This window comes from Lepidochelys kempii, chromosome 3 (genome assembly GCF_965140285.1).
Source record: "Lepidochelys kempii isolate rLepKem1 chromosome 3, rLepKem1.hap1, whole genome shotgun sequence".
Lineage (NCBI taxonomy): Eukaryota > Metazoa > Chordata > Testudines > Cheloniidae > Lepidochelys > Lepidochelys kempii.
Window position 1 is genome coordinate 202,585,514 of NC_136382.1, and position 18,740 is coordinate 202,604,253.

Consider the following 18,740-nt stretch of genomic DNA (forward strand, 5'->3'; position numbering starts at 1 on the left):
GAATCTATGAAAGCTTTTAAAAGCCCCCAGAGATTGAGATAATTTTAGTTAACCAGGCATCTCATGAGGCAATTAGTTGGGATGGACACGTGAGCTGCTTAAAAGTTAACACATTTCTCTACTTGGGTTCTGCAATGATGCACTTTTAAACATCCCTAACCGTCAAACCAATACATTTGTTAATATATTTGGTACACTCATGACAGACTATGGCCCAGATTTACAAAGGTATTTATGTATCAAAAATTGCAGATAGCCATCAAGAGGGATTTTCAGAAGTGCCTAAGTGAGTTAGGTGCCAAACTCCCTTGAAAGTCAATGGGAGTTCTGTGCCTAACTTGCTTAAGCCCTTTTTGAAAATCCCACTTGATGCCTATCTGCAACTTTTGGCACCTAAATCTAGCTCTATGTATTTATAGCAAAAAAAAGTTCAGGTTATAAGGTTCCAAGGTGTTTTCCTTGGATAAAAGCATGAGACAATTGTTTTCGAATGGGCACATGCAATTCTTTTTCATTCTCTCAACTCAAATAAGACTGAAAAAAACTGTGTTCACACTTTAAAAAAGAATCACCTTGATACACAAACCGGAGACAGTTTCACTTTGAAAAAATGAATGTTTTGTAAAGACAGGAGTGTATGAAAACAAGGTTTAAATAAGGAAACTATTTCCACACCTTAGCCACCACAGCATAATAGCGAGCACTAGAATAAAGAGCTGTCAGGAATAAAAAGGACTAGACTTCTTTGCACAGCGCTTGCTCATCCTATGGAGTTCGCTACCGCAGCAGCCCAGGGTACAATTGCTGTCAGCTGGGTGTTAAAAGTGAGGGAAATGTCATGAAGAAGGGTATGATTTTGGCATGGCCACTGTTAGTAAATTTCACAGCAGAGGTTTGGGGAAAAATGGTAAGTCATGGAAAGGTCACCAAAGAATGCAGTACACAACAGTATAGTACAAGTGGTGAAAGCTGAAGCCCAGAGCATGGGGTTTGGAGAGCAAGTCCACCCTGGATTCATTCTATTCCACAAGGCTGTATCCAGATCCCCACTGCCGATGTTCTGACCTGGCACATGGGGTTGCAGTGCCACTCCAGTTTGGCCCATCTGCTCCTCCTTCTTCTGAGGGGTGGATGGGACAAATCCAAGTGATGTAGCCTAGCTCAACGACACTAGGTTTCGGGCCCAATCAGATGTAGTCTTACAGCCATTGCCAAGACTCCAAGGAGTTTAACCAAATTCACCAGTTGCGTGACCACCATGACAAATCTGTAGCCCAAGTTATGACCCATTGTGTAATGGGATATGACAAATCTTATGTTGCTACATTCCTACAGCCACAGTAAGGAAATAGCTGATAAAGAAAGTTTGCTTATGAATCAAATAGGGACATGGGAACTGCCATCCAGGATCATCCCAGTACACTCTCTAACCCAGTAGCCTGTCTCCTACAGTAGGCGTGCCAGATGCTCCAGAGGAAGGAGTAAATAATCCTGTAATGGAATAACCTGTCCATATAAGAAACTTCTTCCCAACTCCAGGAAGTTCGAGGCTGGATCATGCTCTGAAGCAAGAGAGCTTATATCCCTCCTAAACTGTTTGCCCAATATAGTTGTGGATGGTCTCACTTTCCATATAAGTATCTAGTCCCTCTTCAAAAAAAAGTTCCTGGTGTCACTGGTACATTGTGGCAACGAGTTCCATACAGACCATGAGGTACCCAGCCACCAGGAAATGCTGGGCATAGTAGAAAGAACTTTCTTCCTGAACATTTCAGCCATCAGCTCATGCACAGGAGAAATGCATGAGCCTGACTAAAAAGCTTGTCCCAGTAACCCAGTAAGGGTGAGATTCTACGCTATCCCTCTAAGGCAGTGGCGCTCAACCCATGGCCCAATCAGCACACAACTGAGGCCCAGGTGACATCCTCAGGGCCATACAGATAATATATATATTGTGTGAATGTGGCCCACAATGGTAGATAGGTTGAGAACCACTGCTCTATGGGTAAGTCAACACCACACAAAAAAAGACCTGGGGCAGCAAGTATGAGAGCCCGAGTCAGTTGATCAAGGCGAAAGGGCTAAAAAGAGCAGGGTAGACGTTTGGGTTTGGATGAAACCCAGCGAGGAGGGAGGCGTCTCGGAGCCTGGGCTCCAGCCCAAGTGGGAATGTCTCTACACTGCAATTTTTAGCCCTGTAGTGCGAGTCCCAGGAGCCAGGGTCCATTGATCTCGGCTCTGAGACTCACTGCCATGGGCTTTTTTCAGCTGTGTAAATATACTCTGAGAAGCAAAGCACAGAACTTACTGCACAAAAGTAGGAGGCTTCTGGTGGCTTTAAGCCACCTTTGCATACAGTTGATTTTAGAAAGTTGCAGGGACTGGAGAAGCCCCCGGTGTAACTTAGGTCAGCCTCAGAATCTCTCCAAGTTACAGTGACCTGCAATTGTGGGCTAGAATCTTTACAGCGCTATGTGCTATGGCCCTGTCCCCATTCCTACCCCCTGGGCTGATCCAGAGTTTTTAGGGATCCTTTACACTGGCCCAGACCTCTTACCTGCCATAAAACAGTCACAGCAGGAGGGGAGAGACAGCCTAAGCTCATGGCTTGATTGGGCTAAATGCATAGAGCTGGTTGCAATTTGCATATTCAACTTAAAAAGGAAATCTCCCTTTTCTTTTGTGTCTGTTACTCCCTCAAGTGATACTTTTGCGGATCCTTTCTACGCAGCGGAATAGCCTCCTGAAATGGAAAACCCAGGTCAAAACCCCTGTGGCTTAAGTAAGTTCTCCTTTAAATTTTCGCCCCAAATTAGTCTTGCACACGAGGCACAGACCCCTCAGAAAAAAAGCCTTTCATTCCAGCAAATTCTAAGCCATGTCGCTTGCACAGAAGTGCCTACACTATTGAGAGCTGATTCCCCTCCACCAAATGCCTTGGCACCTCTCTTGAAATGAAGCAATTAGTGAGTGTATGTGTGTCACATCTGAATGAGCTCTGGTGCCTCACAAAGGTCTCAGAGGCAAAGTACAAGCCAGAGGCACAGTGGAGGGCAATTGACCCACGTTGGTCTTAGAAGTAATTTTGTTGCAGTCACCCGTGGATTGAAGAGGCGCAGAGTCGACCTGGTCTGCTTTGTGCAATCAGAACAGGAAGCCAAGTGGAAGCAGGCAAAAACTGAACAAGAGCTTTCCCTGCTCCTGCGGAGAGATAGTAGAGGTAGGTGAAAACTCTCCCCGTTCTTAGAGGGAGCCAGAAGGCGAACTCCACCCCCACAGGTGAAGGAGCTGTATTCGTGCGCACAGCACGGGGGGAGAGAGAGCTGCTGGCAGAGGAGCAGCAAAACCAGATGGTGGAAACTATTCTCAGGACAGTTTTATAGGCGCAAAGGCTACAGTGCACCAGGATCACTGCAGGTTCCATCGGGTGTTAAATCTTCACTGAGTCCTCACTCCTTTTGCAGCACCGTTGCCTGCTGCCTCACCACACCCCTTGTTTTCTTTCCTCACTTTAATCTTTGTGGGGTTTTTCCCATGCTGCCCAAGGCCACCCCCTTCTCTTTGTTCAAATCCCTCCTTAGCACCCACTGCTTTGGTGAAGGCTAACAACGCTAATGCAGCTGGCTGAGAAATGCTCCTACGCACCTGCCATATACACCAAAACAAAGCCTGACTGTACTCAGGGTAGGGACCGTCCTACAAGCTGGATTGTTTCAGCTCTATGCTCCTTGCTGCTGGGATGGGTGCTTTGTGCATTGTTCAGCAGCAAGCTACTGGAACTCACCGAGGTCTTCTTCCAACACCCTCTTTCTTTAGAAACTACTAGCCAGACACCTGAAGTCTCTGTTTGTGTAATCACATTTGTCCTCTTCCACAATGAACTTTCCTTGTAATGAGTATTTTTAAATCCTGTCATGATATGACCATTGGCTTTTTAACCCCCATGTGGCTATTCAACTTCCATATAACCTCAGTGGAAAGGCTGAGAAAGACAGAGCCTTCAAGTTCTAATGCGCCCAGGAAGGAAAAGCAGCATCTCTGTTTCTTCTATTTAAGATGTATTGTGTTAGGGTTTGTGGCATATGGTATCTTTTAGCCATGCCCTTTCTTTCACCAAAGGGAAATGCCCACAGGAATGGAGGAGCTGGCAATTGCAAATTATGTTCACGGTTATGAAATGGCTGAGCATTTAATCAGCTGTACAATTAATAACAATGACAATGATAATAATAATAATAATGGGTATTTTTGGTCAAATTAGGAAGGATAGAAATTGGCCATATGAACAGGATACATTCGTGCAGAGACATTTATTTCCATAGGGATGCTTTGCACTTTAGGGCAAGGGTCTCAAATCACTTGACAAAGTTTAATTCTGCCTTACATCACCCTTGGGAGATAAGTATTATTGTCCCCACTTTTATGAATGGGGAAGCAGACATGCAGAGGTTAAAGAGAGCTGCAGTGTGAAAAGGAGTGGGTGAGAATGGATTTGTGCTGTTCTCTGCTTAAATAATCAGTTTAAATTACTGTACTTTTAAAGTCTTAGTCTGTTGAACATGAATATCCTGTTGGATTGTATGTGCTGTCATTATATGTGACGTTATGAAGTATTGCTCTATGTATTACTGACATATGTTGTGAGGTTGGGAACATCCACAACAGCCTTTCAGTTACAACAAAGGAGTAGCCATCAATAGCCAGACAGCATTAATAGCTCATCAACATCCACCAAGAAAAGAATCCACTATCCCAGAGACTCCTATAGCAGGTAGGCAATGGAGACTTCTTGACCAATGGGGACTGCCTGATCCTTCCGTTAGAGCAAGGATCTTTCCAGCAACCTGGAAGAAAGTATAAGAGAGGGGAAGTGACATCATCACTTGGCATATTTCCCCCTGGAAGAATGTCTGGAAGACAAAGACTATGAACGGGGGAAGGGTGGACCAAGGCTGGAATGTAGTCGTAGCCTGTGTATTGAGGAACTGTACCTGCTTGTACCATTTGTCAGGGTGAGGCACTGTATGATTCAACTCTTGCTTAGACTAAAAGTTTAGGATTTAGAATGCATATTTACTTTTGATTTTCTTAAGGTAAACTATCTCTCACCTTTATGCCTACCACTTATATGCTATCCTTCTGTAGTTATTAAATCTGTTTTATATTTTACCTAAAACAGTGTGTTTTGGTTGAAGTGCTTGGGAAAACTCAGCTCAGGTCAACAAGGGCAGTTGCACGCCCACTATCCTTTTGTCAGAGTGGTGAACAAGGTAATGAGCTTACATTGGCCAGGTTTCTGACTAGTGCAACTCAGTACAGTTCCGGGATACAAGGCTAGGGAGCTGAGGGGAATTGGCTGGAGCTTCCTTATTGATGGTTCATGAGTGACCGGGAAGTCATTCATGTAACTCAGTTGGGTGTGTCTGTGCCTATGGATGGCTGTGTAAGTGCAGTGCATATCAGAGGTTTGTAATTTGACATCAGCATCACAGCGTGAGAGGTGACCCACCAAGGGCTCAGCTATTCACAGTCCAGGTTGCACCCCATCACAGACCCCATCACAGACCCCATCACAGATACATGCTGGATTTTTCATAAATGTGACTCCTGGTGCGGTATCTTATTTGAACCTAACAAAACTGCTACTGGCAAAAAACAAAATATTGAAAATTAAGGCCTTTATCCTGCATTGACAGAGTGACATAACTTTACTCACATGAACAATCCTACTGACTTCAAGGGATTGTTTAAGGTTAAGCACATGCCTTGGTGTTTGCAGTATCAGGAGCTAAAACTGTATTTTTATTAAAAACTTTTATCTTAGTGGCATACAATCTTTTTCACTTCAATACAAAGGTGCTTCAGTGTTAACAATGGGGAGTTAAGTAGGCTTCCACTACATTAAACAAAATTATTGTGAACGTGTTTATACACACAGGCCAAAATTTTCACAAATAGGAGCCCAAAGGTCAGCTGCTAAGCCCATAGTTAGGCACCAAGGTGATTTAGGAACCCGTTGACTTCAAAGAGCAAATCTTAATGGACGAGAGTGGCCTGTTCGAAGCATTTCAGATTTTGTGACTTGTGTAAGTTCAATATATTGGAAGGTTGGTCTGGTTGCGAATATAGCATGTGTGATTTGCTTAATTATGTTGTGGTGATGTTCTTGAGTTTGTGTTTTCTCACAGTAAAGATGGTAACGAGGCCCTGGATGTGTCTTTTTCAATTCAGATAAGCTTTTTAAGTGTGAAACTTCTTAACAGAAAAAAAAATCTTTGTAAAATTTGAAATTTTACTAACAACTAGGAAAGAAACAAGTACAAAACACTTTTGCAATTTAAAACTACAAAATGGGAAGAAAGTAAAGAATGAGCAAGACAAATGAAAAGTCATTTCAAATGTTTAAAAATCAATTTAAATTAAAAAAGCTTGATTTAATCCCCCCCCTTTGCATTAATCTTTAGTGGACTTCCCTGAGGTCACTGAGTAAGTCAGAGGCAGAGTTAGCAATGCAGCCTGGCATCCTGCCACCCAGGCCACTTTTAACCAATATATAACACCCTAACAATAATGTCTTTTTATACTTGAACACCATAAATACTCACCCCAATGTTATAATGCAAGGAGTACTCAAATGAGAATAAAATATGTTTGGATCAAAGCTCAGAGTTAAAACCTGCTGTGTTAAATCTGCACATACTGTTCCTTACAAGAGGTAGAACTCAGTTAGGGTAAGAGCATGTGAGAGATAAATGTCATGCCCAGATTTTTGACAACAGATACATCATATTGTTCAGAAAGGTTGGTAGGCTTCAAAGTAAGAGTTCCCTCACCCATTTAGCTTTCTTTCTAGGAGGAATATTTTTCCCCATAATGTGTACACATAACTCCTATTAGTGTTAAGGGAAGTGTAGAGAAGCAAAGTGGCCTCCCGCCGACGTTCACAGGGAGGAACCATTCCCGGCCCCCGGGGGGGCGGGTGAAGCCAGGTCAGGCCCGCCCTTTGTTCTGGAAGCAGAGGGGCAGAACAAGAAGTATAAGAGGCAGGGCTTCCGGCTCAGTTAAGAGAGAGCCAGGGAAGGAGTCAGACACCTCTGCCTTGCTGCTGGCCCCTGAGCCAGGGACCATGTTATACCAACCCCTGCCGGACCCCTGAAGGAACATCCTGAGGAGCTGCTGGAACAGCCATGTGCCAAGGACCCGTGAGAAATGACGCCCTATGAGGAGACAGGGTTAGGAAGTAGTCCAGGGAAATCAGACATTAGTCCGGTTGTGGTGCTTAAACCATGGTCAGCGTGTTTTGGCAGGATCCCTGCTGACCCAGTGGAGTAGGGTGGGCCTGGGTCTCCCTACCCCCTGCTGCCAACCTCACCCCTGGGGTGGCAGCCTATTTATTTTAGGCCATTCATCTGTGTTTAGATGCTGTCTGCCCCAGACAGAAGGCTGGCTACAGACTGCTATTGCTCTGTCCTGCCCAGAGGGCTTGAGCCTGACTGTGGCGATTGTCTGCCCCAGCCGGAGAGCTGGGCTAAAGACAGCCCACTGCTCTGTCCCGAGGGACCAGAGCCCGAGACTCTTTACTGATTTACTGTGCTAATCCCCTGTCGATTGGCTCTCAGCAGCTAGGTGGCATAGCAAGGCGGAGTGGCCTCCCTTGGATGCTGACAGGAAGGAACCACTCAAAGTCGCTACACTTGGTGGAGAAGGTGGGCACCAACCCAACCCCTGAGGCAAGGGGCTGAGGATGCCCCAAAGACCTCCCAGCAACCGTCTCTGGCCATGTGGTCGAGAAACTGGATAAGTGGCTGCCGGAGAGCCAGCAGCAACAGCAGGCAACCCAGCTGCAACATCAACAGCAACTCATGAAGTAGCTGGCAGGTCAGCAGCGACAGTTGCTCTAGGAGTTGGGGACCCAGCATCGGGAACAACAGCAGCAGTGCCTGCAAGAGCTGGCTGCCCTGCTGCCTGGTCACAGTGGCCCTAGCCCCTCTGGGGAAACAACCCTTGCTGTGCTTACCATTCCTGTATGGCTAGCAAAGATGGGACCCGAAGATGACCCCAAGGCTTTTCTCATGACATTTGAGAGGGTCGCCTCGGCCACCCGGGGGCCCCTTGAGGAGTGGGCCACATATCTAACAGGGATGGCCCAATCGGCCTACTGTGGGCTCCTCATCGAAGAGGCCCGGGATTATGGGCAAGTAAAGGTCACAGTGCTTAACATGCTGGACATCACCCCAGAGATGTTCTGTCCGGTTCCGGGGAAGGGGTACCCACCACGTGCCTGACCCCAGATTCAGGGGATATGACAGGAGCTGAAGGACAGCTGCTGGTGGTGGCTCCAGACCAATCAGCATTCTGTCGCCGAGGTGGCCAAACAGGTCACGCTGGAACAATTCACCCACATCCTCCCACCCTGAGGGAGGTCCTGGATGCTCCAACACTGCCCCACTACTTTAAGTGTGGCAGTCACCCTCATGGAGGACTTCTTGGCAGCAGAGGCCCTTGTCAGGCCAGAGGCCCAAGCCACGATATTGGGGTCAACCCTGACAAGCCTGGAGAAAGTTCTGGCTCATGAGCCAACTCTAGGTTGACCCTGAGGAGTCATGGCAGACGAGGTGGCACTGAACCCTGACACGCAAACCCGATGCATTGAGCGGGACCTCAGAACCTGAGGACGCCCCCACCCCTCCCCTCGCACACACATTCGCTGAACCAGGAGACCTGGCTCAGACATCCCCAGCTAGGACCCTGTTTCTCCTGTGGCAGTTTTGGACACTTGCAGCAGGAATGTCCCCTGATGGACTGTACCTTTGGCCAGATCTGCATGGGAGAGTCCGGTGCCCACAAGCAGCCTGTCGAAAAAATTACGAGCCCTGTAGTTGTTGGCGGACTACTGGGTTGCTCAACCTGATGTGTAAGACATGGGAGTACTCACCATCGCAGGCCCAGAGACTCGTACAATATGTATTCCAGTGCCAGGAGTGCCTGAACCATGCCGGGACTCTGGCGAAAGAAAACCTGCAAGCTGCCCAAGGGACCCAGGAGGGAAGCTATAACCAGGGGGCACAGTTTCAGACCTTTGAAGTTGGTGAACGGGTCCTGCTCCTACTACCCTCTGAGGAGTACAAGCTCCTGGCCCCCTGGCGGGGCTGTACAAAGTAATCTGTCGGGTGGGGCCAGTTGTGTATGAAATTCAGCAACTGGACTGGCAGAAGAAAAAACAGCTCTATCTTGTCAACTTCCTGAAGACTTCGCAAGAGCAGGGGCATCTATTGATTGTCCCTTACTCTACTGAGCCAGACCTGGGCAATCGGCCCAGAGGAACCACAACTCAGGGATACCCTCACCAAGGAGCAACAGAGGCAGGCTTGAAGCCTGTTGAAGGCCTTCCCTAAGACCTTCACTGCTCTACCTGGCCAGACCACTCTTGTCCACCATGCCATCCTGACCAACCCAGGGGTGTGATGGTTGTGAGGTGACGCGGCACCTCCCACGGTGTGACCCTGCACTTTTGCATCGACTTACAAAGGGTAAACAAGATCTCTAAATTCAATGCGTACCCAATACCCCGTATTGATGAATTGCTTGACCACCTCGGGGAAGCTCACTTCATCACCGCCCCTCACAAACGGCTGCTGGCAAATCCCCCTTAATCCAAGCCTGAGAGAGAAGACAGCGTTTGCCATGCCAACTGTGATCTACCAGTTTCTCTGGATGCCCTTCAGTCTCTATGGGGCCCCCACCACCTTCCAGAGGCTGATGGATCGCCTTTTCCTGTAGCCTCATGGTTCCTACACTGCAGCATATCTCAATGACGGGGTGATACACAGCTGACGCCAGGAGGACCATCTCCACCAGGTGGTGGCTGTCGTATGGGCCCTGTGGGCTTAACTGCCCACCAACCTAAGGAAGTGTGGCAGGAAATGACATACCTTGGATACACCTTGGGCCGAGGACAGGCACGGCCTCTCATTGGACAGGTTCAAGCCTTGCAGGCCTGGCTACCACCCACCATGAAGGGACAAGAGCGTCAATTCCTGAGGCTAGCCGACTATTCCCTCTGACACTGACGGGGGGGAACCACTCAAAGCCTCTACAGGGAGTATAAATGTGCATCCAACAGAAAATTTAGTATTAGAAAAAGGCAACTTGAATACAAACAGCTTACTATAAGTTGGACCAGTACACACACACACAATGTTTTAAATATTTTATAATGAAGCCATGAAGTTGGTTCAAGATAGAAAGTGATGTAAAGATTTCTTGCAGTCCTATTGTCGCTGTTGAGCTGATGGATGGGAATCAAAGATATATAAATATATACATATATTGACAATGAAGTTTTAAATATTTCAATATATTTGTTTGGGGGAGTTACTTAATTTGCTTCTGATGAAGCAGTTGCCATCATGCTCATAACATCTGCAATACAAGGCTCAGTAGATGTAAAATCTTGTATAGAGGTAATGGATTTAGGCACCCATAACCCTGGTCTTCAAGGGCCTCATAAATCCAGGACTTAAAAATGAAAATGCGATAGGCTGCTTTAACAAAAAAGAAATGTCAAGAACATGTTGTATCCTGTCAAAACACCATGAAAAAGGGCAGGTAGATGGTAGGGGGTTCTGCTCCTAGACGGGAAATGCTGCTGTTCTGTTTATTAACGATGCTGCAATGTGCATTCCCAGCAAGACTTTATCAGTGAAAAATCAGCAGGGGATGAAGTTATAGCCTAGGCTGTGGTAGAAAAGATAGATTTACATGAGAGGTGAGCGCTGTGTTTATATTTTATCTGTTGTACGTGCAACATGGGCACAGCGTAAAAGCACTTGCTGTTTCTCGCTCAATGCTCACGATCTCGTTGTTCAAAGGTTGACAATACGCCTCGCTTTTCTGACCCTGTTTATTCATGGACATTTAATTTGACAAGCAAAGACTTTTTCAATTCCAGAAACTTTGTCGAACCTGACGCACACACTGCGTACCAACGTTTACCATAGACAAAACTGAATGTTTAGACCAGTGCATATCTCAAAATGAATGTGGCTCTATTGTCCCTCGATACATATGGGTAATTCCTAATACCCTTAACAGGATTTATGCAACGCACTAAGGAGAGAAAAGCAGAGAGTCATCAGTTTTCTAAGCAGTCTCTTCTCCTATACCTATGGGGACAGATCCTCTACGGGTGTCTACTTGACTTCCATGAAGATATGACAACTGCATTTACACAGGTTGAAGATCTGCCCCATGATATGTTCAAATAATTCCGACTGAGGATAAGAAAGTGACCTCCTAAGTAATTCCCAGTATAAAATCATGCTATGGCTATTTAGATTACTTACTTTTTGATATCTCAAATGACTCAAACTTCACTGGCTGTATGTAGTTCACCAGGTTAGACATTTCTTCTGTGGCCATGGCTTCACTGCCAGCAGTGCCCTAGAACAAGGAGACAAGGGAAGACTTTGTGTTTATTGCATATAGAATCATAGAATCATAGAATATCAGGGTTGGAAGGGACCCCAGAAGGTCATCTAGTCCAACCCCCTGCTCGAAGCAGGACCAATTCCCAGTTAAATCATCCCAGCCAGGGCTTTGTCAAGCCTGACCTTAAAAACCTCTAAGGAAGGAGATTCTACCACCTCCCTAGGTAACGCATTCCAGTGTTTCACCACCCTCATAGTGAAAAAGTTTTTCCTAATATCCAATCTAAACCTCCCCCACTGCAACTTGAGACCATTACTCCTCGTTCTGTCATCTGCTACCATTGAGAACAGTCTAGAGCCATCCTCTTTGGAACCCCCTTTCAGGTAGTTGAAAGCAGCTATCAAATCCCCCCTCATTCTTCTCTTCTGCAGACTAAACAATCCCAGTTCCCTCAGCCTCTCCTCATAAGTCATGTGTTCTAGACCCCTAATCATTTTTGTTGCCCTTCGCTGGACTCTCTCCAATTTATCCACATCCTTCTTGTAGTGTGGGGCCCAAAACTGGACACAGTACTCCAGATGAGGCCTCACCAATGTCGAATAGAGGGGAACGATCACATCCCTTGATCTGCTCGCTATGCCCCTACTTATACATCCCAAAATGCCATTGGCCTTCTTGGCAACAAGGGCACACTGCTGACTCATATCCAGCTTCTCATCCACTGTCACCCCTAGGTCCTTTTCCGCAGAACTGCTGCCTAGCCATTCGGCCCCTAGTCTGTAGCGGTGCATGGGATTCTTCCGTCCTAAGTGCAGGACCCTGCACTTATCCTTATTGAACCTCATCAGATTTCTTTTGGCCCAATCCTCTAATTTGTCTAGGTCCTTCTGTATCCTATCCCTATCCTCCAGCGTATCTACCACTCCTCCCAGTTTAGTATCATCCGCAAATTTGCTGAGAGTGCAATCTACACCATCCTCCAGATCATTTATGAAGATATTGAACAAAACCGGCCCCAGGACCGACCCTTGGGGCACTCCACATGACACCGGCTGCCAACTGGACATGGAGCCATTGATCACTACCTGTTGAGCCCGACAATCTAGCCAGCTTTCTACCCACCTTATAGTGCATTCATCCAGCCCATACTTCCTTAACTTGCTGACAAGAATACTGTGGGAGACCGTGTCAAAAGCTTTGCTAAAGTCAAGAAACAATACATCCACTGCTTTCCCTTCATCCACAGAACCAGTAATCTCATCATAAAAGGTGATTAGATTAGTCAGGCATGACCTTCCCTTGGTGAATCCATGCTGGCTGTTCCTGATCACTTTCCTCTCATGCAAGTGCTTCAGGATTGATTCTTTGAGGACCTGCTGCATGATTTTTCCAGGGACTGAGGTGAGGCTGACTGGCCTGTAGTTCCCAGGATCCTCCTTCTTCCCTTTTTTAAAGATTGGCACTACATTAGCCTTTTTCCAGTCATCCGGGACTTCCCCCGTTCGCCACGAGTTTTCAAAGATAATGGCCAATGGCTCTGCAATCACAGCCGCCAATTCCTTCAGCACTCTCGGATGCAACTCGTCCGGCCCCATGGACTTGTGCACGTCCAGCTTTTCTAAATAGTCCCTAACCACCTCTATCTCCACAGAGGGCTGGCCATCTCTTCCCCATTTTGTGATGCCCAGCGCAGCAGTCTGGGAGCTGACCTTGTTAGTGAAGACAGAGGCAAAAAAAGCATTGAGTACATTAGCTTTTTCCACATCCTCTGTCACTAGGTTGCGTCCCTCATTCAGTAAGGGGCCCACACTTTCCTTGGCTTTCTTCTTGTTGCCAACATACCTGAAGAAACCCTTCTTGTTACTCTTGACATCTCTTGCTAGCTGCAGCTCCAGGTGCGATTTGGCCCTCCTGATATCATTCCTACATGCCAGAGCAATATTTTTATACTCTTCCCTGGTCATATGTCCAACCTTCCACTTCTTGTAAGCTTCTTTTTTATGTTTAAGATCTGCTAGGATTTCACCATTAAGCCAAGCTGGTCGCCTGACATATTTACTATTCTTTCGACTCATCGGGATGGTTTGTCCCTGTAACCTCAACAGGGATTCCTTGAAATACAGCCAGCTCTCCTGGACTCCTTTCCCCTTCATGTTAGTCCCCCAGGGGATCCTGGCCATCTGTTGCCTGAGGGAGTCGAAGTCTGCTTTCCTGAAGTCCAGGGTCCGTATCCTGCTGCTTACCTTTCTTCCCTGCGTCAGGATCCTGAACTCAACCAACTCATGGTCACTGCCTCCCAGATTCCCATCCACTTTTGCTTCCCCCACTAATTCTACCCGGTTTGTGAGCAGCAGGTCAAGAAAAGCGCCCCCCCTAGTTGGCTCCTCTAGCACTTGTGCCAGGAAATTGTCCCCTATGCTTTCCAAAAACTTCCTGGATTGTCTATGCACTGCTGTATTGCTCTCCCAGCAGATATCAGGAAAATTAAAGTCACCCATGAGAATCAGGGCATGCGATCTAGTAGCTTCCGTGAGCTGCCGGAAGAAAGCCTCATCTACCTCATCCCCCTGGTCCGGTGGTCTATAGCAGACTCCCACCACTACATCACTCTTGTTGCACACACTTCTAAACTTAATCCAGAGACACTCAGGTTTTTCTACAGTTTCGTACCGGAGCTCTGAGCAGTCATACTGCTCCTTTACATACCGTGCTACTCCCCCACCTTTTCTGCCCTGCCTGTCCTTCCTGAACAGTTTATAACCATTCATGACAGTACTCCAGTCATGTGAGTTATCCCACCAAGTCTCTGTTATTCCAATCACGTCATAGTTCCTTGACATCACCAGGACCTCCAGTTCTCCCTGCTTGTTTCCAAGGCTTTGTGCATTCGTATATAAGCACTTGAGATAACCTGTTGATCGCCCCTCATTCCCAGTATGAGGCAGGAGCCCTCCCCTCACAGACATTCCTGCCTGTGCTTCCTCCCAGTATCCCGCTTTCCCACTTACCTCAGGGCTTTGGTCTCCTTCCCCCGGTGAACCTAGTTTAAAGCCCTCCTCACTAGGTTAGCCAGCCTGCTGGCAAAGGTCACTGGTGGGATTTCTATAAAGTAGACTTTATATATCTAAGACTCCAAGTGTCCGTTACCTGCCACAGCAAAGTCAATGGGAGCTTTACCATTTACTTTAGTGGGTGTGGGATCAATGTCCAATAGATCATTATTCATTTGTATATGCACATTATCTGGCCTATTTCCCTTTGATATGGGGCTTGGCTCATCCCCTTTAGGCTCCTCATCTAGAGGAAAGGAGTCGTTTTTGTTTGTTTTTGTTAACAGGGTGTTAAGCAATGAAATTCACTCTGAAAGTCGTGAAACTCATTGAGGGAAGGAGCAATTTCAAGGGGACAAAAGGAAATACATGTGAAATAGTCTTAATGAGCCTCATGGGAGTTTCACAGATTTATATGGACATGGGGCTGGATGTTCTGCATCCGAGGGTGCTAAAGGAGTTGGTGGATGTGATTGCAGAGCCGTTGGCCATTATCTTTGAAAATTCATGGCAATTGGAGGAGGTCCCGGATGACTGGAAAAAGACTAATGTAGTGCCAATCTTTAAAAGAGGGAAGGAGGAGGATCTGGGGAACTACAGGCCAGTCAGCCTCACCTAGGTCCCTGGAAAAATCATGGAGCAGGTCCTCAAGGAATCAATTCTGAAGCACTTAGAGGAGAGGAAAGTGATCAGGAACAGTCAGCATGGATTCACCAAGGGCAAGTCATGCCTGACTAATCTAATTGCCTTCTATGATGAAATAACTGGCTCTGTGGATGAGGGGAAAGCAGTGGATGTGTTGTTTCTTGATGTTAACAAAGCTTTTGATATGGTCTCCACAGTATTCTTGCCAGCAAGTAATATGGGCTGGATGAATGGACTATAAGGTGGATAGAAAGCTGGCTAGATTGTCGGGCTCAACGGGTAGTGATTAATGGCTCCATGTCTAGTTGGCAGCAGGTATCAAGCTAAGTGCCTCAAGGGTCTGTCTTGAGGCCGGTTTTGTTCAATATCTTCATTAATGATCTAGAGGATGGCATGGACTGCACCCTCAGCAAGTTTGCAGATGACACTAAACTGGGAGGAGTGATAGATATGCTGGAGGGTAGGGATAGGATACAGAAGGACCTAGACAAATTAGAGGATTGGGCCAAAAGAAATCTGATGAGGTTCAACAAGGACAAGTGCGGAGTCCTGCACTTAGGACGGAAGAATCCCATGCACCGCTACAGACTGGGGACCAAATGGCTAGGCAGCAGTTCTGCAGAAAAGGAACTAGGGGTTACAGTGGATGAGAAGCTGGATATGAGTCAACAGTGTGCCGTTGTTGCCAAGAAGGCCAATGGCATTTTGGGATGTATAAGTAGGGTCATTGCCAGCAGATCGAAGGACGTGATCATTCCCCTCTATTCGACATTGGTGAGGCCTCATCTGGAGTACTGCATCCAGATTTGGGCCCCACACTACAAGAATGATGTGGAAAAATTGGAAAGAGTCCAGCGGAGGGCAACAAAAATGATTAGGGGACTGGAACACATGATTTATGAGGAGAGGCTGAGGGAACTGGGATTGTTTAGTCTGCAGAAGAGAAGAATGAGGAGGGATTTGATAGCTGCTTTCAACTATCTGAAAGGGGCTTCCAAAGAGGATGGATCTAGACTGTTCCCAGTGATAGCAGGTGACAGAACAAGGAGTAATGGTCTCAAGTTGCAGTGGGGGAGGTTTAGGTTGGATATTAGGAAAAACTTTTCCACTAGGAGGGTGGTGAAGCACTGGAATGCGTTACCTAGGGAGGTGGTGGAATCTCCTTCCATAGAGGTTTTTAAGGTCAGGCTTGACAAAGCCCTGGCTGGGATGATTTAGTTGGGGATCGGTCCTGCTTTGAGCAGGGGGTTGGACTAGATGACCTCCTGAGGTCCCTTCCAACTCTGATCATTCTATGATTCTATGAAGAGGAGACCTTACCACTCTATTTAAAAGCTAAATCACATAGCTGGTATTTTAATACTTTATACATGCCTATAAGATTCCTGGGGAACAGACTGCCTTATCTTATCTTCTGAAAAGTGCCGAGCACATTGTGAGCACTCATATAAATTAATAATAATAAATGTGTCTCCTACAGATTTCACCACAGAGCTGTCACAGCATAGTTATATATAAGCTGTATATATATATATATACATACATATATATATATGTATACATATATACATATATACATACATATATATGTATATACACACATATAATAAAGAAGTAGCTGTCTAAAACTGATACATTATATCTTATTTTACTAAGTTAAAATATGAATAAAGTGAGCAACAGTGTACACGTGTTCGCAAAAAGAAAAGGAGTACTTGTGGCACCTGAGAGACTAACCAATTTATTTGAGCATAAACTTTCGTGAGCTACAGCGAATTCTTTTAGGACTATTGGCAAATATTTCTAAAGTTTGTATTATGTTTTAAGGGCATGTCTTCCTTTCTCCACTAGATGGCAGTCCAACACTTAGTAATGCAAGCCAAATTAAAGGACCAGAATTACTCCACCGCTATTACAAAATATTTAAATCCTTACTTCATCTGTTGACGATTTTTTGCAGTCATCATCATAGTCATCGTCATCGTCACTCTCGATCTCTGCTTCTCCTGCAACATTTTAATTACAATACAATTATTGGCTGAAACAATGATTATAAATACCAAGACTATTCTTGATAGACACCTTCAAGTGCTGTTGCTTTAGAGGGTTCCACATTTTAGGGGGACTGCCTCTTATATAACACACCAAATTCACTGTCTTGAGTGGTTTAGCCATCCTCAACATCGCTGACTTACTTTGGGGAATTTGCCTATCAAACAAACAACCCCTTTGTGTCTTTTGTAAAGGACTTTTGTGGTCAACAAAACAGTGATTCAGAACAGCAGTTTAGATGTTAGAATAATGAACTAAAAAAAAGAAAAAAGAATGCTGCATTTTGATAGTCTGTGCATATACAATATACAATATCACATATTATTAACCAAGGATAGTCCAATGGTTAGGACTTGGCTGATTTGAGTTCAAGTCTCTCCTCTGCCACACACTTCCTGTGTGATGTTGGGCAAGTCACTTACCTTTTTCTTTATGCCTCAGTTCTCTATCTGTAAAATGGAGATAATAGCACTTCCCTAAGGGTGTTGTAAGGATAAATACATTAAAGATCCTGAGGAGCCATGGCAATGGAGGCTATATAAGTACCATTACTTAGACTGTAACGTCTTTGTTTGTACAGTGCCTAGCACAATGGGGCTGCATTCTCCATTAGTCCTTATGCACTACTGTAATAAACTTAGTTATTACTACTAACAACAATGTACTTATTCAGTAAATAATATTTTGGGTTAAATTAAAATATTTAATATTTTTTATCATAATATATTGAAAATTGTGAGGCAGATACTCAGCTGCTGTCAACTGGCAATAGTTCCTTTGATTTCAATGGAGCTATTTCAATGTACACCAATTGAAGTTCTGTCCCTGCATAATGACAGGTTTCAGAGTAACAGCCGTGTTAGTCTGTATTCGCAAAAAGAAAAGGAGGACTTGTGGCACCTTAGAGACTAACCAATTTATTTGAGCATAAGCTTTCGTGAGCTACAGCTCACTTCATCAGATGCAAGTGTTAAGCAGTGTTAGTCCACTTCACGAAAGCTTATGCTCAAATAAATTGGTTAGTCTCTAAGGTGCCACAAGTCCTCCTTTTCTTTTTGTCCCTGCATGTTTTTCTAGCCCTCAGCGCTGAGGTGGCATATCACACACTCACCAGCAGAGGGCAATGCAAACTAAATAATGTGAAGAAGCTGCTTAAATATCATTCTTTTACTCAAAAAGTACTGAATGAGTTGATGAGACTGAATCACATAGATTTTTAAGCCTTGTTCTCAGGTATTTTATACCAATTTAAACCCTATTGGCAAGACAGATTAATTTGTTACTAAATCAAAGAAACATTTTCCCCCTAAACAAAATAGTCTTATTATAGTGTTTTCCAGAAACAATCACGTTCAACAAAAATTGCAGCCTTATCTTTCTCCTTAGAAATTTCTACTGTAGGTTTTACTTTCAGAAAGAAGCCATCAAAACTGAGCTTTAACTTAAGCGCAGATTCCTAGATGGACCTGCTAGGTCAGTATGTTTTATTACAGGCTGCATGAATCTTTTTATTTCACAACCTTTTGCCCACGGTTTTCACTTTTCTCAGTTAACCATGGCAAA

General features: G+C 45.3%; 1 protein-coding gene across 10 annotated transcripts in view; it reads right to left on the reverse strand.

The window, feature by feature from the left end:
- PLCB1 (phospholipase C beta 1) overlaps positions 1-18,740 on the reverse strand; it is a 653,791-nt gene that overhangs the window by 134,418 nt on the left and 500,633 nt on the right. For all 10 annotated transcript variants that reach the window (XM_073339660.2, XM_073339659.2, XM_073339667.2 and 7 more), the window contains exons 15-16: positions 17,061-17,131; positions 11,346-11,442 (exon numbers count right to left, since the gene is read on the reverse strand). In XM_073339660.2, the coding sequence (XP_073195761.1) occupies positions 11,346-11,442; positions 17,061-17,131 (168 nt within the window). The remainder of the gene's footprint in view (positions 1-11,345; positions 11,443-17,060; positions 17,132-18,740) is intronic.